This window comes from Danio rerio, chromosome 11, assembly GCF_052040795.2.
Source record: "Danio rerio strain M-AB ecotype USA chromosome 11, GRCz13ab, whole genome shotgun sequence".
Classification (NCBI taxonomy): domain Eukaryota; kingdom Metazoa; phylum Chordata; class Actinopteri; order Cypriniformes; family Danionidae; genus Danio; species Danio rerio.
The window spans coordinates 24627945-24652500 of NC_141031.1; the positions used below are offsets into that span (position 1 = coordinate 24627945).

The 24556-nt window shown below is 39.0% G+C and overlaps 1 protein-coding gene and 1 long non-coding RNA gene across 3 annotated transcripts in view; both read right to left on the reverse strand.

The window, feature by feature from the left end:
* The window catches only part of LOC137496650 (uncharacterized), a 131141-nt gene that overhangs the window by 14012 nt on the left and 92573 nt on the right, over positions 1–24556 (reverse strand). The window lies entirely within an intron of this gene.
* LOC147841782 (uncharacterized) overlaps positions 16349–24556 on the reverse strand; it is a 168823-nt gene continuing 160615 nt past the window's right edge. Inside the window, exons 2-3 of the mRNA XM_088651130.1 lie at positions 20738–24139; positions 16349–16495 (exon numbers count right to left, since the gene is read on the reverse strand). Of these exons, the coding sequence (XP_088507256.1) occupies positions 16349–16495; positions 20738–23680 (3090 nt within the window). The 5' untranslated portion in view covers positions 23681–24139. The remainder of the gene's footprint in view (positions 16496–20737; positions 24140–24556) is intronic.

Below are 24556 nucleotides of genomic sequence, written 5' to 3' on the forward strand. Positions count from 1 at the left end.
CAATGGAATAAAAAAACAGGAGAAAAGAAATCTGTCTGCGTCCTGTTTGGTGATGTTGAATAATTTTTTTTTCATCAAATAACTCACATTTTATTATCTATTTGTTTTTTGTTTATGAAACCTAGAAGCAGCAAATGCAGAATAGATTAGCATGGAAGCTCATAACCAGTTAGAAAATGGTACTTTAGTATACTTTAAATTATTCTGTTCATGAAATAAGGATACTTGAGCAAAAAAAACTGATATATTGGTTGTTTCATGCTGTTTTTTTTTTTTTTTATTATACATACCTAAATCCCATCATCCACATTGCCGTCATCATAGCATTTGTTCTGCATAACCCTCATATTTTGGGTTTATTTTGTAATTAGCTGTGTGAAGCTGTGTGATAAAAACTGCTGTTTGGACAGGCATCGCCTCTAACCTCTTTTCTGTTGCCCAGGAAAGCTCTGCAAGGCTCGGGCAACAGAAAACACTGCGGTTTAATAGGCTCTTAAAGGGCTGCCAAAGTCGTTGAAGAGGAATGTCTGTTTGAGGCAACAGTGCAATGTGTGATAAGACCTTCTCAGTTACATCTCCTGCTCACTATGCATTTCACCTTCTCTCTCTCTCTCTCTCTCGCTCTCTTCCTGTTTTTCTCTTTCTTTCAAGTCTATAAATATGGTTCTAGCTGGCTGTGGGTGGTGGATTCTATCCCTGGTCAAGTCTCAACCACACAGGTCTATAGATAGGTAGATGACGGTTTTAACCTGGTGGTCAGAGGCACTCTGGTCTCGAAATGTTAGCATGAAACAGAGGCAGCATTGAAGCGAGGTAAGAGGCTAAAGTCTTCCTGAATCTCAAAAATGTAAAGAATGACAATTATTGTTTATCATTATCATGTATTCTTCCTTGGTTGTTTTAAACTTTTGAGTTTCTTTTGTTGAACACAAAATAAATATTTTGAAAAAGGCTGCATACTGGCATTCATCGACTTCCTTAGTAGGAAAAAACAAATACTATGGAAGTCAATAGGCTACCAGCATTTTACAAAAATTCTACTTTGGTGTTAAAGAAAGTTACTTAAAGTTTTGAACAAGTGAACTGTGAGTAAATGATGACTCAATGATGACATTATTTAAGCCAACAAGAATCAATGACATCACTGAGCACATCAGTTCCTCATCAGATTTTCTGTCCAATCAAATGCCCTGTAGTATTTGAAATCTATAGTGTCTTATAAGATGCAGCTGTCATTGTATTAAATGCACAGTGCCTCCCATATAAAAACAGTGAAGTCTGTAATTATAAGGTATAATCACATCCCTCAATGACCTCCTGAATGAAGCAGCAAAACAGCTCATTCTCAAGCATAGTAAACACTAAAGGCAAAGCAGCAAGCAAAGAGTGAGAAGGCCAAAAAATCCCAGAGAATAAAATAAAGTCGACGCACTCTCAAAAATGAAAAAGACACAAGTGAAATGAAGAGACATGCAATTAATTGAAAAAAAGGTAAATGTTTCAGTCACGTTGACCATTGTCAATGGCGAGCTAACGGTGTAAGAACTGGAAGCTATCTTAATTTAAGATGTCACATGATGATTCAGTAGATCACTTGAGTGGTACGATACGGTGCGGGTCACCTTTATCAGGCTTGCGTTTCCACTGCCAAAAGGGTACCAATGCTTGCGGTTTTAGACAGCTTTGTTAACAACTACGGTGCACAGAGTAGATTCTACTCTTCTTGGCTTTGTGGTTGTTTATTAAGACAACGACAAGGTTTGTTTGAGCTCAGGTTAACCATGGCTTATTATATGTATATAGTATTAAGATGTAATGTCTCGGCTGTGTGTTTAAAAATAGAGCTCTGTTTGTTTTCGTTCTCCTGCCCTGTGTTTACGCGCTATTGACGCTTCTCTGTAAGCCAATAGCGTTCAGCTGTGCGTCTAGCTCCAACTTTTGGTACTCTATGGTCTTGCTTGGTACCCTTTAGAAAGAGTACCCAAACTGTGTACCTAATTTTTGGTACCTTTTGACAGAGGAAACATAAAATCCTACCGAACTGTATCGTACCGAATCACTCAGTGGAAACGGGCCAATAGACCAAGCAGAGAGGCCACTGAAGGCACCAATGATGATGACGGTTATCCTTACTGCAGAAATTACGCTTGTGCTTCACTTTAAAATGAAACATGAGAATGAGGAAGTAATTCTGCATTGATACAATGAATGCTATGATCATATGAATGTAAGACTTGCTGTTCTGATTTAAGACCTTAGTTTAAGACTTTTTAAGACCTGCAGAAACCCTGTAATAACCGGGAACCAAATAAAGTGGTGACAGACCACTTCGATAATTATTATTTGTAGCAATGAGAGGAAGAAAACCTAAAAATATTAGATCATTGTTTACATTTACAGGCGGCAGGAAGGTCCAAAGACATACTGTAGGTGAATTGGGTAAACTATATTGCCCATAGTGTATGTGTGTTTCCTAGTAATTGGTTGCAGCTGGAAGGATATCCGACGCCGCGTAAAACATATGCTGAGATAGTTGGCAGTTCCTTCCACTGGAGGGACCATTGATAAATAAGGGACTAAGCCGAAGGAAAATGAATGTTTACATTTACACTCAAGCACAATGCATTTGCACTTACTCAGCATACAGGCAACTAGGGTTCCTTAAACAACTTGTGAATGGCACATAGTGCACTATATAGAGGGTAAATGATTGAGACACAGAAAATGTGCTTTCTATTGAGAATGAAGTCTTGTATCACCTTAATGTCACGTGAAACACCAAAACTTACACACTCACAAAGTCTTCTCTGTAGCACAGAGCGGTCATACAGTATGTGCAGACTACAAATCATATAAGACTCATCTGAATTGTATGCTGAATGCTGCATTTTCAATGGTTAGACTCAGCAATGCTATTAAAGACTGTGTGAGCCAGTCATGAGTCAGATGCAACTTACGAGCAAAACACTATTGGCTGATTCTCAAAAGGGTGGAGGGGCTTCTCCATATATGCCACTCTTACTTCACTTATGGAACAACAGCACACCAAAACACATTCTCTAACATCTGTACACACCAGCATCTGTGCACTTTAGGGTTTTCTCATGAGCAAATTCTTTCTGTGAGACAAACGATGTGCAGATATTCTCACAATTCAGCAACAGAGGACAAGTGGCTATTGAATATTAACTATGAAATTACAAAGAGCGCATTATAATGGAGGTGAAGGGGTCGCCAGCTGTGATGAAAATCTCAGATTAATGACCTCGGTGTGAAAACAGCACTGGCCTTGAAACTTAGTGAAAATTCAGCTTCTCTTCTCTTGCAGAAGTCACCGAGATGCCAAACAGAAGACAAAGTGTCTGTTTTATTAATGCAGGGGTCGACAGAGGTCGGTGGAGGACATTTTTCAATTGTTTTTCCAAGTAGTTCAGTTCATACAGCTGGATTGACTGTTCTAAGAGAGAGAACATCCCTTGGTGTATTAGAAGAAGTCATTATAAAGTGACAGCTTGTTGTTGTTGTTGTTAGACCTGAAAATGGGTCTTAATATGGACTTAACTATTATGTACTTATTTAAATATATCACTTGGTACAATGCACTTCTTAGGTACATGCATGTTGTTATAGTGTACATAGTTCTATTAAAAAATTTGCACCTGTAATAAATTTCTGTTACTACATTTACACTCACCATTTATGGCCACTTTATTAGGTAAACCTTTCCAACGGCTTGAATTTCTAATCAGCCAATGAGTATTGTTGCTGACCAAGTCCATCCCTTTATCAACACAGTCTAACCCACTACTGATGACTACTTCCAGCAGGATAACACGCCATGTCATAAAGTTTAAGTCATCTTAGACTGGTTTCTTGAAATTGATAATGAGTTTACTGTATTTAAAAGGCCTCCACAGTCACCAGAACTCAATCCAATAGAGCACCTTTGGAATGTGGTGGAATTGGAGATTTGCATAATGCATGTGCAACCATCAAATCTGCAGCAACTGTGATGCTATCATGTTGGACCAAAATCTCTGAGGAGTTTTCCAGTACCTTGTTGAATTTATGCCAAGTAGGATTAAGGCAGCTCTAAAGGCAAAAGGGAGTCCAACCTGGTGTTAGTAAGGTGTACCTAATAAAGTGGCCGGTGAGTACAATAATCCATCCAATACACCTTAATTTACCCTAATTAACCTGTGCCTAACGTTATACCACCTCAGTAGTACCAGAGGTATTGTGCAATAAAATATGAACAGAATAAGTATTGTCTTTATTTTTTGAAGTACTTGTACACTACTACAGTAGTGGTTAAAGCCAAATAATATAAAGTGCGACTTGCCAATGTGATCTGATAAAAAATTAAGAATAATTATAATACAATAACTTCAAAAAAACTAATTAAACTTGCATTACTTATTTAAAAATGTTTTATAGCGTTTTTGTTTTACACCAAGCTGCTGCTACTACTATTACAGTTGTTGTTGTTGTTATTATTATTATTATTATTATTTGTTGGGATAAGGCATATTTGGTAGTAGTATTAATAATAATAATTCTATAATTTCCTAGAATTTATTGATCTATCTGTTTACTAGGCTTGATTAGGGCTACTATACGTACTACTACTAGTAATATTGATAATGATGATGATAACTGTAAAAACTAATGTCATTTTTCACTATGCAATTTAAACTATATAGATGAATTAAGAAACATAATATTTGGTCATTTACTTTACAAACAACTATTTTACTGTAAAACTAAACCTTTCTTTAATCTGAGAATGCAATGAGCCTTTAAAGCTCATCTTGCAGACAACCGATTTTCTTATGAAGTGTATGAAACATTGGCTCATAAGCTGCTCACTTGTACAGGAACCATACTTGACTCTGAAACTCTCGTCCTTTTTTACTTTATAGAAATGTGTATATATTTATTTTATTTAAAAGAAATAAATCACAGACTTCACTATTTAATAAATACACCAAGCTGTATGTCAATTGCAAATATATTTTAGTGGATCATCTAACACTAGTTCACAGAATTTGAGAAGCATTTACCAGTAATGCTCTTCTCATCATTACTCACAAAACTCCTCCAAACCAAACTGGATGACTGCTTACACTTAATGCGTCCGGCCAGGCTAATCAAACCAAATGCAAATGTGTATCTTAGAGACTAGGGGAACTGTTCTGTGGAGAGAGTGGGTTTATTCCAAGCGTAATATAATATATTAGTCCGGTTCTTTTGGTTTCCTTAATGAGAACGGTTCTCAATGGAGCGCATCTCTCTGTTTGGATTTCACTAATAGCAAAGGTTGAGCACGACCTGTGGTTTCAGGATCACTTTGCGGGATATGTGCACATGTACTGTACACACACACACGCACACACACACACTCTCTGGTGAGTCACCAGATCTACAGGACTTAAGTTTCTCTCTCTACATCTTGTCCTTCTACAGTGAAAGCTCAACTGTCTTCAGAAATCGTGTCTCAAATACACACTGAACTGCATCACATCCCACAGAACAAACACTAAAGCACCATCACAACAGTTTGTGTTTGATTAATAAAGTGTTGATTTATAAAAAAGCAGTTTACAATAAGTTAGATGACAGTATTTAATAATAATTATGATTTTTTTGTGCATTATATCTGACCAATTAAAATTTGAAAATAAAATATAATAAAATTAAAATAAAATAGTCTTCTCTTGTGTTTGCTGTGTTTAAGCTACAATGGTTTCTGTAGCTTTGATACTCCAAATTATTTTTCTAATTTTATGCAAAAATAGGAAGGCCTTGGTCTATATATTTATATAAATCTTACATTAACCTACATGTTAATCATGAAACTTAAACCAAATCGGCGTTACGGTGGCACAGTGAGTAGCATGATCGCCTCACAGCAAGAAGGTCCCTGGTTCAAACCCTGGCTAAGTGAGTTGGCATTTCTCTGTGGAGTTTGCCGGTTTCCCCCACAGTCCAAAGACCTGTGTTACAGGTGAATTGAATACGCTAAATTGGCTGTAATATATGTGTGTGAATGCAAGAGTGTATGGGTGTTTTCCAATGTTGGGTTGTGGCTGGAAGGGCATCCACTGTATAAAACATATGCTGGATAAGTTGGAAGTTGGTTCTACTGGGGCGAGCCCTGAATAATAAACCGACTAAGCCGAAAAGAAACTGAATTAACCAAATCTCAAAGTAATCTATTATTTGTGTTGCCATTTAATGCATTCTTTCTGAGCTTTGAAATCAAACAGGCCAGTTTTTACTGTTATAAATGTGCAAACATTAATTGAATGTCTTTAATCAATATCAGCTCATTAGCAAAATATATTTTATTATTAAAAATCTAAATAATTTTTTCTAATCCCCTTAACATGTTGTTATCCATATCTATACATTAAGTAATATGCAGCACTACATTTTGCAATTAGTTGCAAAAACATAAAAAAACATGAAATCATGAACAAAAATGTAATTAACAAACTTTTTAACATTTTTTTAAAATAAAAATACATATATCAAAACTTTGAGATTTGTGTAGTATTTTTTTATTTTATTTCTTTCAGTGGTTAGCACTGTCTTCTCACAGCAACAAGGTCGCTGGTTCGAGTTCCCGCTGGGCCAGTTGGCATTTCTGTGTGGTTTGCATCTGAATTTAATAAACTAAATTGGAATAGTTGGGGGTTCATTCCACTGTGGCGACCTCTAAAATAGACTAAGCCGAAGGAAAATTAATAAATGAATGATTTATAAGGATGCATTCAATGGATCAAAAGTGACAGCCAGTCAAGCAATAAAATCAAATAACATCACATGAACAAAAATCTATTTTGCAATATTGGTTATTGCAATTAACCTGTAACCCAGCACTCACTTTTGGGGACTTACACCTATCTAAATTTTAAATAGTAACAGTTCCTGACTCCAGTAAGTTACAAACACAAACTAGGCATTGGGAAGAAGGCACTTTTAGCTTTACTGTGGTAAAGTTTACTGTGAAACGTTTCATGCTCAAAAATATAAAAAGTTATACTTTACCAAGTCATGAGAAAAAGAATAGAATTGTGTTCAATATTTATTTTTTCCATATACAAACACAGAAAAACATGTAAAAAAAAAATGTAATGACCTAGAAAAAAATGACTTGAAAGCCACGTGTTTCGTGAGTTTGTTTCAAATTTGATTAAGATAGCATGCCAAATGAGATTTCTGTAAAAGTTTTCTGAGACTGTATCGGTGTCATCCTTTCCCTCACCATCAGGCATTTTCTCAAAAATGATCTTCTCAAATTAAAACATTAAGTTGCTGAATATTTTGGTCTACATTCAAAGTTTATGTATCCTTGGAAGGAAGACACTTTGGGCTTTATTATCCATCATCTAGAGTTTATAATGCTCAAAATAAAAATAAAAAGTTGTCAATGCTTAAACGGATATTCTTTATTTTTCAAATCTGTATTTTCTGACATTTTTACATTGTAGTACATTCAAGAAGAGAAACCTATTTTACTCCATGTCAAAAATGCACGCTTAAACCCATGCAGACAGTAATCAGGACAATAATCCATGTTGGTGTAAAGATCACAGCACTCTGTGTAAAGATATGCTTGACCACACAAGATACTGTATATACTGTATTCAACCAAACCGAAGCCCTGACATGTACTGTACATGTGCAGATTCAACACGATCCATCACAGAAATGTGCTTACAATTACTCTGCACACAAGGCAGCTTATTACAAGAAATACATACGAGAAGAAAATGATTTAAAATAAGAGTGAAATGTGTATTTCATTTAAAGCGGCTCAGGTTGGCAGATGATGATGGATTCGATTGGGTCTGGATTTGTTTAACTTGCACAATGAAGCTTGAACAGAACATGCAGGACTGAAAATGGCTCCTTATGGACTCGCTTCTGCACTTATGTTCAATTTACTTCCAATAACAGGTATATTGGCTTCTGATGAACTATTTAGTCTGGACTTTCAGGAAGTGGCATCATTTCATCAGGCAAATCCCACTTTTTTTCATGCACCTTTCAATTATGAAGCTTTTTTGGCTTTTCATTGTCAATCAAATGAACAGGAATTTTCTAAAATACACTTCTAAATGTTTCTTTTGCTGCTGATCTATTTTATATCAGAAGTATTTTGCAGAGATATTTCTTCATATGTAATTTTGGTGGAAATATATATTATTCATTCTGCAAAAGAGTGATATTCTAGTAAAACCAAGCGGCAACCCCCTGCTCTCCCTCATGAAGCCAATACAGAAGTAACTGAAACTGCAATTCATCGACTCGCCTTTGGGGGCTGGCTCCAGGAAGTCCAAATATTCACTGACTGCAATGCTAAATTGGCCAATTTTACAGCTAATAAAAACATGTTTACAGCCTGGGACAAAAGATGCTTTTGGTGTATTTAGCTAATAATACCTTTTTTATGACTGTGAGGGGGGGTAAATTTTTCTATAACTCATCTGTTTTGTTTTTATTAAATTATTTTAAGTCTGCATAATTAAGGGCGTGGCCACTTAAGTGACAGCTAGGTCTCGCTGGTCACACCGTCATGTCATTCTGGCTGATTAGCCGCTGAACTCAGCATAAATATTGTATTTTTGTTTTGTTTTGTGTGGCTTTACACAGTCAATTGCCTAATTATTTCTTACAATTATCAGATGATATGGTTTGCTGTGTGCAATTTATTGTGCTCACAAACCATTCAAGTTGCCTCCATTTCCAAGGTGAGTGAAATTACATACTTATACCACATCTATAAAAGTATTTGTTTTATTTAAGATCATTTATCATTTATATTTTTCTTTAGAACTGAAAAGCACTCCAAAATCTGACAGATTGATTAGCTGTAAGCAGTCATCTGAAACATTATCGTATAGTTTTATGTCTGGATTTCATATATAGTAGGGATGTAACGGTATCAGAATTTCACGGTACGGTAATACCTCGGTATGAATGTCACGGTACGGTATTTATTGAATCATTTACAGGAAAAAACAAAACTTATGAAAATACTCCAAAAAAGTGCCAAAAGTGTCAATGACATACAAATTAGCCATCTATCTGTAAGCTTTAAAACAGGAACTTCAATTTTAATAACAAAAAAATATTAAACCATGTAAAAAAATAAAGTTTCAATTTAGTAGTGTTGAAAACTCATCACATTCAACATTTAATCACTCACTCACTTAGATAGAGATGGGTTTAAAGGAAAATTATCATATAAATATAATCTGGTAAAAGCTGGTATCTCTGGGCATTTACAATGTCCCCTGCAACAGAAAAAAACCCTCTCATTTGGGAATGAGGTTTCTGGGACAAGAGAGATATGACTTGGCCCAGGTTGACAGCAGTGGGGAACGTTGTGCATTGTCTTTCCCCCACTTGAGAGGACAAACCATGAGTGAGATAGAGATCTCATGTCTGCATCAATCTGAACAGTGTGCTGTGTTTCTGCAGTCCCCATGACTGATTAGTCGTATTCCCCAACTTGCAGGCACGTGCACACACAGTGCTCAACCTGTGCAGTGCACATGCCCTTTTTAGTCTTGGATAGAAAGTTCCCTTCCAAAATGGTCAAAAGTGCCCCCTCGATGCGACATACCCTCCGTCCCCGCTTTACAGTACGCGCGCGACAACACAGCTGATAAGAACTCGCGCGACAACACCGCTATTCAGTACGCGCGCGACAACACAGCTGATAAGAACTCGCGCGACAACACTGCTATTCAGTACGCGCACGACAACACAGCTGATAAGAACTCGCGCGACAACACCGCTATTCAGTACGCGCACGACAACACCGCTATTCAGTACGCGCACGACAACACAGCTGATAAGAACTTGCGCGACAACACCGCTATTCATTACGCGCGCTACAACACAGCTGATAAGAACTCGCGCGACAACACAGCTGATAAGAACTTGCGCGACAACACCGCTATTCAGTACGCGCACGACAACACAGCTGATAAGAACTCGCGCGACAACACCGCTATTCAGTACGCGCACGACAACACAGCTGATAAGAACTTGCGCGACAACACCGCTATTCAGTACGCGCGCTACAACACAGCTGATAAGAACTCGCGCGACAACACAGCTGATAAGAACTTGCGCGACAACACCGCTATTCAGTACGCGCGCGACAACACAGCTGATACGAACTCGCGCGACAACACAGCTGATAAGAACTCGCGCGACAACACCACTATTCAGTTCGCACGCGGCGACAACAGCTCTTTTCCAGCTCTTTTTGATCCCCGCTTCTAGCAGCACACTCCATTTCCGCATTACTGGATCTGTAGCGACAACAGACCGCAAGGGATTATGGCCAAGCCTGGGCTAATGGGAATTGTAGTTTCCGGTACCTCCCGTTCGCTTCATTCGCCTAAGCAAATTTTCTCAGAAGACCTATAGTTTTACCGAGTCATGCGACTACGGTAATATCGAAAAAAATTAATATTGCGGTAAGACGGTATTTACAATACCGTTACATCCCTAATATATAGCCTTCTGTTTACTTACACAGACAATATTTGAAGTATTTGGTAGTTATTAGGGTTTTCCTCCTATGTGGAAAACGTCATTAAAGAAATGTTTAGTGGCTCAATGTATTACAACAGTGTTTTTTTAAAGACTAAACACTTTATTGATAAAGTATACAGCCACACACATGTGGTCAGAACACAAATGAGTCACAGATAATGAAGTATTAAGCATTTCTCGCAAAGAATAGGCCATCTAAGCAAAATGCTAGCAAGTTTCTGTAGCTCCACTCACGCTCTGCCCTTTTTTGCTCAACCCCGGCCAGTGTAATGACGCGTGAACAAAATGGCGACGGTTGGCTTCACCTACTTGTAGCTTCATTTGCGCTCTTCAGAAACCTATGGGTGGTCACGGATACTACGTACATATCTTTTGCAGTCTATGGTTAAAACCTGACTCAAATATACCAAAAAAAAGAAACAATTTTCAACCTGACCTCATCCAATTGTAAATTGTTTATGCTAGAATTGTACATTTTAATGGAATAATGTCTTATTTGCATGTTTAAATAATATTTTAAAAAGCTTATCATAGTGCAATTTTTAATCAAATCTAATTGATTGAGTTTTGCTTTTAGTTTAGGTTTTTTTAAAAGTTCCACAGTAATGAAAATGACTGACATCAAATCTAAATACTACCAAAGATTTGCAAAAATACCCAATTTTCCATGGTGTTCTTGACTCAATTAATTTCCAATGTCACTGCTTCATTTGAAGAGAAATACACTTCAGTATGAAAAATCCGATCTGAAAGGTCTCTCAACAGAGAGAACAAGAAATGCTCTTGTGTTGCCATACAGTTATGAAGACAAAAAAGAATTCTGCTGAAGGAAATTTCTGCAACGTGCCTTTCCCTCTCTTCATGCTTGTGTCAGTCTCACTTTGTTTCTGCAGCTCTTCATCAGAAACACATGTTGAACACAATGCTTTCCTTTAGACTCCTCAAACAATGAAGCGGCTTCTACAGCTCACAGTTCACCATCAGCAAAATATCTCTGACCCTCTGTGTAGACCATCGAAAACACTTGTGTCTGATGAAGCCAACATGCACCGCATAAACACTGTGCTGTGACTCAACCTAAATTCCCTTATATGATACAATTAGCATCAAGTAAGCAAAACCAGCGCAAAGTGAGCAGTTATAAGGACTGAATCTGCTTAAAAAAACAAAACATAAGGATTCATTGAAGTTTTCATTTCTATTTAAAGGGATAGTTAACCCAAAAATTCCTCAACATTTACTCATGCACAAGTGGGTCTAAGCTTTTATGATTTTTTTTTTTGTTTTTGAACTCAAAACAAGGTATTGAGGAATGTTGGAAACAAGCAGCCATTGACATCTTTAGTAGGAACAAAAAATTACAGAAAAAAAAGGGTCAACTTACGAGACGTTATGCTCTTTAGTGCATACTTCAGAGCCTCTTGTACATGGTGTAAGGCTTTGAATAACAGATCATAAAGTTGTAAATAATGTTCAGTGAGATACATTGAGTGATCATTTGCTTCATTAGACTAAATGTAAGTGCATTGTCAGGAGTCACTGGTAGTAATCATGTCTTGACTCAATTGTTTTTTTGTTTTTTTTTTTAATATCAAATCGATAGCACCCACTGAGTTTCAATATATGGATTCAAAAAAACTTCTTTAATGTTCTGCTGAAAAAATAAGTCACTTACATCTTGGATGGCCTGTGGATGAGTAAATTAACTGAAAATGTTTGTTTTGGGGTGAATTATATTTGTAAGATGTTAATGAGAATAAATAAATTATATCGAGAATTTTTACATTGAAAATCAGATGAAGATTTTTTTTTTTAATGAATTGAGGTATCTCAATCCCTTTTTTTGGTTTGTGAATTGAACTGTAGATTATTATTGAGATGTTAACATGGAGTATGTATCAGAATTTTGCTTTGTGAACTTGAATTTTGTGAACTCGGTTGTGATTTTTTTTTTTTATTTGACATTAAAATGTTTCAGATGTAATTAAGGTTTAACTTAATTTTGAGATCGTCTGTACAGTACAATTTTAGAAGTCTTGCGTCTGTTTCACACTGCAAACGCCAGCAGAGCATGAGCAGCTTTTGCACAGATCAATCTATCTCTGTATCTACCTATTTATCTATCTATATATAGTACTATCTATATAGTACACTTTTTTTCCTTTTCATCTGCACCAAGGCCCGCAGCAACTTCCTCCTATGTTGTTTCCTTAACCTAGTCTTGATTTTACAAATTACAGTATATTGATCCTAAAGAAGGTGCACTCGGTCAGAAGACAATCCCCTGTCATATCATGTCATTTTGTTTTTGATTGTCAGGATGTTGTAGGCCTATAGTTATAATAATATAAATACAATATAGTTAGAATGATATTTAGACATGAACAAACTAGTGTGCAACCTAAGCAAAACAAATACTAAAATTGTTTTAAATTTGGTTTTGCAGTTTGGGCTCAAACACTGTAAGTATTTGTTGCCAATTTTAAAAGTTCATTTGGTTGAACATTTATTGGGTACATCTGCTACTTTTTACTGTCATTCAATGTGTTTGCTAACGCCTTGCGCTAACACGCTGCTTCTACATTTAGTATGACTGCTCTTATCTAATAGCTTTGATGCTGAAAAAACACGCTCTGCTCGCGCTTGCAGTATGAAACAGGAGTTCGTTTTTCAAAATATTAACTTAATAGAACATTTTTTACTTAATTTCTTGTCATCGCAACTGTGAGTGTTTAACACAATAGTTGACTTTACTTAAAACTGATCTACAAATTTGTAAACTACAAATATAAAGTCAACATAATTGACTTTTTAAATATGTGCAATATAAAGTCAATGAGACTTGATAGACTTGACTTCAGACTTGAATCTGGTGATAATAAGGGAGCGCGGAGCACAAAGTAACACCGGGGTAAAATGTAACACAGAGTTTTAAGGTATTTGCTCAGGGTTAACAATGGCATGCTTTCGAGGTTTTCACCGCAGTATCGGCAAACATCTTCCAGCCAATTGTTGTAAAAGTTCAGTGAAATTTGGATGAGAAACACAGGAGAAACCATTTTTGCAGCATAAAAATATTTTATTAATTAAAATTGTTATTACATTTTTTTGTCTTTTTAAAACAAATCTGTGAAAGTATGGATGTAAAAACTTATATTGTTGTGATTACCGTCTTCTAGGCTAAAAGATGGAACCATTTTCAAAGATGTAAAAAACACACACAGTTACTGCTAGCCAGTTTTGGGGAAAACACACCAAAGCAACAAAAGTATTTTTTTAATTATGAGTGTAATGATGAGAACTCTTTAAATAAGGAAGTTTTTTAATAGAAAATATTTTTTTAATAGAAAAGATAATTTTTGTGCTAATAATGCAAATAAATGCATTGTATGATAATGGATAATAATGCAAATGCATCCAAATGTGTTTATCTAATAATAAATAAATAAACATGCTGTACTATGAGTTACGTACTGAGGAAATATACTATTTAAAGTAAACTGAACTTAAATTCATTGTGTGAAATCTGACTTTTTAAGCACGTGTTACAACTAACCCTCTGTCTGTTACTTGCCCCACAGGTGAGGTAAATACTAACATTTTTACTTCTGGCACTTTTGGCAATACTGCACAGAAACCATAGGTCCGGCGGTCATACTTTCAGTGCTTATTTGTAGGAGAAGCTTGTGTGTTGCTGGTAAAAAAAAATAGGGTTTGTCTTACCCCATTACTTTGTTCTTTATTTGGCCAAATCCAAAAAGTGTTACTTTGTTCCCGCTAAGTTGCAAATACCTTTATTGTTTATAGTGGAAGCAAGCTTCCATAAATGCAACTTAAACATCACTCTTATTTCTTAAAACGCCTGGTGCAAAGCCAAATTTTCTATAAAATAAGTCTTACCTGACTATAATGTTTATGACATTGTTTTTGTAGGATATCTGTAAATTGCACTCTCCATATTATTTTAGACTGCAACCAAATCTTTATGAGACTCCAGTGATGCCTTGATGATGGTTTTATTTAATTTGACTATTTTTTTTTATATGTAATCATCATATATCTTTATAGATGCATGACAGAGAGATTAATCAACCTATCCAAATAACCATGATGGAAGACGGATTGCCGAATAATGAATCAGTTGATGAATGCCCAGATATATTGGTCCTCTTTTAATTGAAGTTTGGTCGTTGGACAATGGCTGTACGTGACTGCACAATAAGAGCAGGGAGGGGAAACAGCGCTTTGGAGATGAAGGGGAAGATTATTTCTGGTGGACTGGAGCAACCCAACACTGAAAGTTAAATTAAAGGCAGAATTTGCACAACAGACGGGGGGGAAACGCAGTCAGACAAACGCAGCGGCCGGGTTTAATGACCTCTCCTCTGTGTTGATTCAGCCCCATGCAATTAACAGCCATATCCATCCCTTCGGCTTTTTATTTAATCAAAAACCAGTCTCAAGAAAGAGAGAGAGAGTGAGGGAGAGAGAAAGAGAGGGGAGGGGTAAAAAATTAAGAAGCGGGGAAAAAATTAAAAGATGGATGAGATTACTGTAAGTGGCTTTAGTAATGAACCTGCCATACATACAGTGAATACTGGAGATAATGCAACAATGAGAGCAGCGTTTGGAAGCGTATAGAGTTCAGTGATGCTCGCTTGGCTAATACACATTTACTCATTTCTCACACACTTTGAAAAGACCCTATGATCTGTAAACGTGTGTATGTATGCATATACAGTGAGGAAAACAAGTACTGAACACGTCAAGTTTTCTTTTTTTTTTTTTCCTTTCCTGGGAAAAATTTTTCATTTTCATTTTGGTAAAAACAAAACAAAATAAAAATAAAACAAAACAAATCTGAAAAAAAAAAAGTTATATGTAATAGCAATGAAATAACACAAGAACAAAGCGCTGAACTACTGAAAAGTATTTAATACTTTATATAAAAGTCTTTTTTTTTTTTTTGGTGATTGCAGCATAAAGATGCCTCTCACATGGAGAATAAAGTCACATGCATTGTTCAGGTGTTAATGTTTCAAAGACTTCAACAGTGTGTAAAATCTTGATGGTTCTGTGGGTCTTGTCTATCAAATCTGATCTTTATTTTGTAATCTCTACTCATTTAAAAATCTAACTCATTTAGAAATGAGTTATTAAAACTATTATGTTAACTTATCTTTGTTAAACAGAAATTGGGGAAAAAATAAACAGGGGGGCTAAATATTGAGGGGGTGTAATAATTCTGACTTCAACTGTATAGCAAATGCACCTAATTTTTTTCTTTGTATCTGCCATTTGAGCAAAATATGACAAGCTGAAAATGACACACTATCAGTCTCCACCCTGTTATTGGACACATCAGCTCACTGAAAAAATAATTCATAGCTTAATGTGAATATAACATTTCTACAATTTCATCAATACCTGAAAAGCACCAATAATCAAAACCTGTTGCATGACACTTCATCCACACCGCTAGGTGTCAGTATAAGCTGCCTAGTGCAACACAACACAGTTAGTGCCTCTTAAATACAGCGTAATCTGTCTTGCTGAAAGTGCAATAAGTGCTGTAATTCATGAAGGTGTTGAAGATACTTTTACAGGCTGACAAAATGTATTAGAAAATCCCTCTCAAAATGATTGCGTTCGAGTTTAAAAATTAATTTTGATTTATATGAAGCAATAAAGATTTTTATTATTATTTCTGCATGCAGTTTGTACATCCTCCCAGATCTAATGCTGTTAAATGTGAGTCTGGTGTATCTCAGACGGGACAGCAGGGTAATGTGTTTGATCGCGGTGGGTGAGCGAGTGAGCGGCCGCTGGATTGAGACGCAGTGTAGGGTTTTGTCTGCTCAAACTTCCTCTCCATGAGCCACACTGGCTTGTCTGTCGTTAGCAGACGTGGAAGCTTGAGCGACAAAAAATGCAGTACAATAAGCACCCTGCTGTTTTATGACTATACAGTTATGCAACTGCTGGTTTACAGCCAAAAACTGTCCAGATCACTGCATTAGCAAATAGAGCAGGACAGGCACTCTGCAAAAATCTACACTATGTGGGCATCACTCACAAAATACACAAAATTGAAGATTTTTTTAAATAGATATATTGAATATGTAACTATACACATATACAGTAAAAAGCAATTGGTTGACTTTACATAAAAACATGAGTAAAATCTTATAATCAGGGCTTGACATGAACTTTTTTGATCACCAGCCACTCTGGCTAGTAGATTGCCAACATTACTAGCCACACGCCATTTTCACTAGCCACAATTTTATTGTTGGGAAACATATTTTTGATGCATAAATTTGACTTTAAGATTACTTGATTTAGACTTTGTGTTCTGTACACATGCCTCCTCATCACATTTTACTTTTTTTTTGTAGTTGAGTATGAACTTGCTTAATGAGCACGAGCAAATGGATTATAGTTTCATAGTGTTGCATTGCAATTAGTTTTTATTTCACTGACTTTTCAGGGCTTGACACTAAGGATTTAACAAATTTATTTATATATATATTTATATATATATATATATATATATATATATATATATATATATATATATATATATATATATAATTATTATTATTATTATTATTATTTATATAAATATATAAATCAGGGCTCGAAATTGCAACCATTTTAGTCACGTTCATTTAGTCATTAGTCATTTGTGCCCAGAATTTAATCTATGAGACCTCATAATATATTTGGGAGCATTTGTGCGACCATATAATGGTTGTAGTGCGATCTGTTTTCATTTTTTTTTGTAAAGGGGTGTTGAATTACTCTTCCCTGCCACTATATTGGTTCATTTTAGCTGTCAATCACTGAAGGCATCCTGCTGTCAGAAGATAGGGAGCTTTTGGGTCCGCGGGAAATGCAAATGGTTGGAGAGTAAAAAGTACACAGATTTGCAAACCTCATCTAAAGTTGCAAATAAGTTACAGATGCAGCAATCACGACAAGTGGTGAATGTTGATTCACCAGCCAAAATCGAGTGTTTTTGGAGAAGGTGCTGGAATCACTTTATACATCTACAGAAAGAACGATATTGCGCTGGTGATCATGGATGGTGATCTCTGCTCTTGTCATATATTGTGCCGACTGACTCGCCTGCTTTTCACAAACACAGAAAAATATAAATCAGCTCATAACGAGACTGAGCATTTAAAATGACACAAACCGAAACCAAAACTTTTACAGAGTGGTAGAAATGAGACTTTTCTTCTTTTCTTTTGTCCATTCTTTCTTGAATGTATATATATTTTTTTTATTTTGTTACTAACTAATAAACTGTTTTGCATCTTTCAGCATTGATTTGAATGATTTATTATAGTCTTTTGTTTGTTTTGTGGCAGAAATATTATTTATTAAATTGAACAATAGTGCAAACTGTATATTTCTTACTGACATGCTTCATTTTTGTTTCATGCAAACCATAGATATATAAAATATATAAAGTAACAGACTTTTTATAACAGAAAACTTGCATTCAAGCACATTCAAGGCAGCATGATAATGAGAAATTTAATTCATTATTAGTATTATTGTCATCATTAATATTTAATAATTATTAGACATTCATTTTGGAATTATTGCACACAAATATCAAGTCATCACAGCATTATTAAATAAATGATTCTGTTTTTTGTTAGTTCTAATTGATGTTGTTTTCAAATACAATAAATATCTTAAAAAACAATATGCAGTGGTGCTCAATCATTTTTGGTGGGTGCTCCTAAATTTTTTCTGGTGCTCCTAAATATTTGAAGTTGGGTAAAAAAGTTAAAAAGTTAACTTCGAGCCCTGTAAATACTTATTTCTTAGCCACACATTTTAAATGAGTCAAAACAAGCCAAGTTTAGCTGTATACATAAAAAAACAATTGACATTTAAAAAATATTTCTTGTATAAAAAATAATAATAAACGGTTGAAGATAAAAAAAAATAATAATTATACTCTAAAACTATGCACAGTAATCTGTCCTGGCTAAAGGTCTCTCAAATTACCAGTTAACTAGATATAAATGGAGAGTTAATCTCCTTTTAAAGCAATATTATTTTAAAAACGTCTCGGGTTACGTATGTAACCATAGTTCCCCGAGAGGGAACGAGACACTGCGTCTAACCAGAACGCTAGGGGAACACCTCTTTTATACGCGTCTTGAAGCACATGTGAAATCAATCTAATGTAATTAAGCAGGTGTCGTCAGACCAGAGAGTATAAAAGCCTGTACTGAGCATTCAGTATCAACTTCGAATTTGCTTGAAAGAAGTAACAGGCAGAAGAGAGTATGGCGGAATACGCAGTGTCTCGTTCCCTCTCGGGGAACTATGGTTACATACGTAACCCGAGACGTTCCCCTTCTAGGGAACTTCAACACTGCGTCTAACCAGAACGCTAGGGGAACGCAATACCCACTAGGCCAGACTCACTGCTGACTGTGAACGCACACTACGCAGTGAGAATAGAGGACCCTGGTGAGGGGTCTACATCGAGTTGATAGTGACGCACAAATGTATGTGGAGTCGACCATCCTGCCGCCAAACAAATGTCAGAAAGGGCTGAGCCCAAAATTGAAGCTTTGGAGGCCCCGACAGCCCTTGTGGAGTGGGCCTTAACAAATTTAGGTACAGGGCGTCCAGCAGCCTGATAGGTAAATGAGATAGTCTCAACTATCCAATTACTTATTGTCTGCTTATTTGGCGGACTCCCCCTTTTTGAGGGTCCGAAGCAGACCAGTAACTGTTCACTCTTTCTCCAGTTGATAACCCGGTTAACATATGTATTCAGAGCTCTAACTGGGCAGAGTAAGTTTAACTTCTCTTGGTCCGACGACTGAAATGGGGGCGGGTGAAAGGCCTGTAGCACAGCAGGTCTCGCCACATGAGTGGGCACCTTAGGCACGTACCCCGGTCTGGGATAAAGAAAGGCTTTGGACATGCCTGGAGCAAACTCCAGAAATGAAGGTGCAACCGACAAAGCCTGGAGGTCACCAACCCTTTTTAAGGAAGAAATAGCCAATAAGAAAGCTGTTTTTAGTGTCAGAAACTTATCTGACGCCTCCTGCAGTGGCTCAAATGGGGGAACAGAGATGCCCTCGAGCACCAATGTTAAATCCCATGTCGGTACCCTGTGTGTGCTGACAGGCCTTAGCCTTATGGCTCCACGATGGAAGCGACGAATTAGCGGATCCTGTCCTAGTGACTCATCATCTAGGGGAGAACGGTAGGCCGCTATAGCTGACACGTACACTCTCAGAGTGGATGCAGCTAACCCAGCAGACAGGCAATCTTGGAGAAATTCCAGCACTGAGGCTACCTGGCAGCTGACTGGGTTCAGCTGGTGTTCTCTGCACCAAGCTGAAAAGAGAGCCCATTTTAGGGCATAAAGCTTCCTTGTGGAGGGAGCCCTGGAGCTTAAAAAGGTCTGAGCAACCTCGGTTGACAGTCCATACTCTATGAGGTGGGCCCCCTCAGAGGCCACACCCACAGTTTCCACAGGTCGGGTAGGGGATGAAGTATCATTCCTCCCGCCTGGGACAGAAGGTCCCTGCTGATGGGGATCTCCCACGAGAGACCCGCCAGCAGGGCTATGAGGTCCGAAAACCAAATCCTGGTAGGCCAAACCGGGGCTACCAGCAGTAACTGTACTCAGTCTTGACGGACCCTCTCCAGGACTCCTGGGAGCAGAGCGATCGGGGGAAAAGCATACAGACGTAGCCTCGGCTATGTCTGAACCATGGCAACCAGTCACAGAGGGGCTGGATGCGAGAGAGAAAACCATAGTACGCAATGCGTGGTCTCTTGGGAAGCAAACAGGTCTACCTGCGCTTTCCTTAATCTTTCCCAAATGGACTCCACCACCTCGGGGTGAAGAAGTTTCCATTCCCTGGATCTCACCCCCTGCCTCGACAGGAGATCTGCTCCCATGTTCAGATGGCCCGGGACATACATTGCCCTGATGGACAGGATTTTGTTCTGGGCCCACAGGAGGATCCGATGTGCTAGTTTGCATAGCATTCGAGACTTCAGACCCCCCTGCTGGTTGATGTAAGCGACCACCAATGTGTTGTTCGTGCAGACTAAAACATGATGGCCCCTTAGATCTGGGAGAAAGTGTTTTAAGGCCAGAAACACGGCCATCATCTCCAGGCAGTTTATGTGCCAGTAATGATGATGTTCTCCCCATCGTCCCACTGCGGGAAGCCCCCTCAGGGTTGCTCCCCAGCCCGTTAGAGAAGCATCTGTCATAAGCATGACGCGATGACAGACAGCCCCCAACACTAGGCCCTGGGACAGGAACCAGGGCATTTTCCACATACCTAATGCTCGAAGGCAGCGCCGCGAGACCTTGATCATGCGGATCAAGCCCGTTGCTCCCTAGCCCGTCAGAGAAGCATTTGTCATAGGCATGACGCGATGACAGACAGCCCCCAACACTGGGCCCTGGGACAGGAACCAGGGTATTTTCCACATACTTAAGGCTCGAAGGCAGCGCCGCGAGACCTTGATCATGCGGAAAGGATTCCCCTTGAGGGAAAACCCCCTGGATTTGAGCCACCACTGCAGGGGTCTCATGTACAGCAGACCGAACGGAATCACGCTGGCTGCTGCTGCCATGAGACCCAACAACCTCTGAAAGTGTTTCACAGTGATGAACTGGCCTAGTTTGACTCTGTGTACGGTTGACTGAATCGAAGCGATTCATGGCGGGGACAGACGTGCTCGCATCGTCATGGAGTCCCATAGCACACCTAAAGAAATGGTCGTCCTGGCTGGAACAAACACACTTCTTGCGGTGTTTAACCGAAACCCCAACCTTCTGATATGGGTGAGAACGACATCTCGATGCCGAACTGCCATATCGTGAGTCTGAGCTAGAATTAGCCAATCGTCTATGTAGTTTAGGATACGTATCCCCTGCATACGAAGTGGAGCTAGTGCCGCTTCGACTATTTTGGTAAAGGTTCGAGGTGACAGAGCTAGGCCGAATGGAAGAACCCGATACTGGAACGCTTCGCCCCCGCAAGCGAACCTCAGGTATTTCCTGTGTTGGGGAAGGATGGAAATATGGAAGTATGCGTCTTTCAAGTCTATCGTCACAAACCAGTCCTCGGACTGAATTTGTGACACCACGTTTTTGATGGTTAACATCCTGAACCTGAGGGCCTCGACGGCCCGATTTAGATTTCTCAGATCTAATATGGGACGCAATCCCCCATCCTTTTTGGGAACTATAAAATACCGGCTGTAAAACCCTGACTCTTTGTCGAGTGGGAGAACACGCTCTATTGCGCCTTTTATTAATAAGGCCAGTACTTCCTGTTCCATGACCAGAGCCTGTTCTGGCTTCACTATGATGGGTGCAATACCGTTGAAGCGAGGTGGGCGTGCACAAAACTGTATTTTGTAGCCATGTTTTACTGTGAACAGGACCCACTGGGACACCATCGGCAGGTGGTTCCACGCTGCCAAAAAATGTGCTAGGGGTACCAGTCTCTCGAGACTGGCCTCTGGTTGTTCTTTGACCCCCCTGCAGAGGGGGTGGGGCCCCCAATGCCCTCAGACACTGAGGAACGCCCACCCCGGGAGACACAGAGCCCCCCACCAACATAAGTGGTGAGGTGGCCTCTCCCTTTCTCCGCGGACCCTGGTTCAGTGAGAGCGCTGAATGGTGCTCTCGGTGTCCAGGGGGGGCCCTGGAAAGCCTGACTCCCAACACGTCAGGACTTTGTTTTATCCTTCGTACTTCATGATATGAGGAGCTGGTTGACGGCTGGGGCTGTCTTTTAACAGCCCCCTGACTTTTTGATCTTGGGGGGAGAAAGTCCCCGAGGGAGCTAGAGCGTTTTTTAACTCTGTCGAGGGATTCGGCGACGCGATCGACGGCGTCACCGAAGAGCCCTGAGCTCGATATTGGATCGTCCATAAGAATAGCTCTATCGGTTTCTGACACTTCTGCTTGTGTCAGCCAGAGGTGCCGCTCAGTAGCCACCAGGGTAGCCATAGATCGCCCCAAACTAGAGGCTGCCTCTTTAGTAGCTCTTAAAGCTAGATCTGACGCCCGAAGAGCTTCTCGAAGCTGTTCGGGTGTTGCTCCCCCACCATCTAGGCACTCTTTAATTAGGTCAGCCTGATATGCCTGCAGCACTGACATGGTGTGCAGGCATCCAACAGACTGACCAGCCGTCATATATGCTTTACTGACTAGACCCGATGTTACTCTTAATGGTCTCGACAACAAAGGAGGGACCCTTGCAGATTTTAGATCTGAACGACGATGACGTGCTAAGTCCTCTTCTATCATTGGCATTACTGTACATGCCTTTTCCCCTAGCCCACGAACTGCTGAATAAATAGCTGTTTTTGGTGTCATTAACCATGCTGAATACGGATTTTTCCATGATTTAGAAACCGCATCATGTAGCTCGGGACAAAAGGGGAGGTCCCTTAGTGGAGGATCTACTCTGCTGGGTAATTCTCTCTCATCCAGCATTCCTGTCAGACGCAGCTGCTGCTGCTCACGTGCTGGCTGCCAATCTATTACTTCGAACCTGTCAGCAGCACGTGAAATCACCTCCACTAACTCCTCATATTCCACTGACTGGGGCGGCAGATTCCCCGACCCTCTTTGTATTTGTTGCTGCGGCGCCTCGGTTTCCTCGGAAACGGAGGACGCCGCCCTCCCACGAGGTGCAGAAGAAACCGCAGAGCGTGCTTCTGACGCTCCCGAAGGAGGATTAGATCTCACGGATCCAGAGAGAGAAAGGACAGAGTCCGTCTCCATCTCATCCGCCAGATCTAGCTGCGAACCCCACGACCGAAGTCGACGCTCAGCCTCAGCACGAGCGGGACCCGAACCGCGAGGAGCATGCGTCACGGGAGCTTTATTAAAGAACTCTCTCCGACTACGCAGCTCTTTTCGGGAGAGAACGTCACAGTGTCCACAGTCAGCAGTCTCAAATGCTGCCAGGGCATGCTCTTCTCCCAAACACTCTAAACACAAATCATGTGAGTCACCAGCCGTAATAAAACGAGGGCATGGAGGCACACAACGTTTAAAGTTTTTCTCTGCCATACCAAAATAAAAAAGTAAGTTGTCAGTTTTTTTGTATTTTGTGTATGCAAATCAGTAATGAAAGTTCACAGAAAGAGGGTGTATTTTCACGTGCGTGCTTCTTGAAAGCAAAGAAGTTGATACTGAATGCTCAGTACAGGCTTTTATACTCTCTGGTCTGACGACACCTGCTTAATTACATTAGATTGATTTCACATGTGCTTCAAGACGCGTATAAAAGAGGTGTTCCCCTAGCGTTCTGGTTAGACGCAGTGTTGAAGTTCCCTAGAAGGGGAATGATAATTAAACCATATGAACAAAAATAATAAGCAAAAGAAAGGTGTAAATCATACTGTGTGAGTATGAAAGGATGATCACGCACATGGTGACAGTTTACGTTAGGTCCATAATCTTTTAAAGAATGGTTAAAGGGAAAACGGCAACGGCTGCTGCTTACAAAACCTCATTTTTTAAAAACATCTGGAGCTTTTGAAAGCAGCAGGACTGTGGGTGCATGAGCATCACTTTTTGTTCAGTCTATTTCAAAGAAAACCGACTGCAGCAGTAGCATTTTCAGGCACTGTTGCTTCACGGCAGGAAACGGGAGCGCACACGCTTTTTAAACAGTCGCACAAATCACATCACCTATACGCGTGTGTGATTATCCTCTCATTCGGTATTCACTTTCTTTCTTTTACTCACGCAAATGCTATTTTTGTCAGTAGTGCAGCTTCTCGATTCTAAGATCACATTTGCACACATATTGGACCATCTCTATTGTTGAACCCTGCTTTTAATAAAACTACAATTTAAAAATGATTTTTAACTGGCCAAAGTGGCTATTGGGAGAGGCTGTCTAACCACCACAGCTGAAATCTACCAGCATTTGCCAGGTGT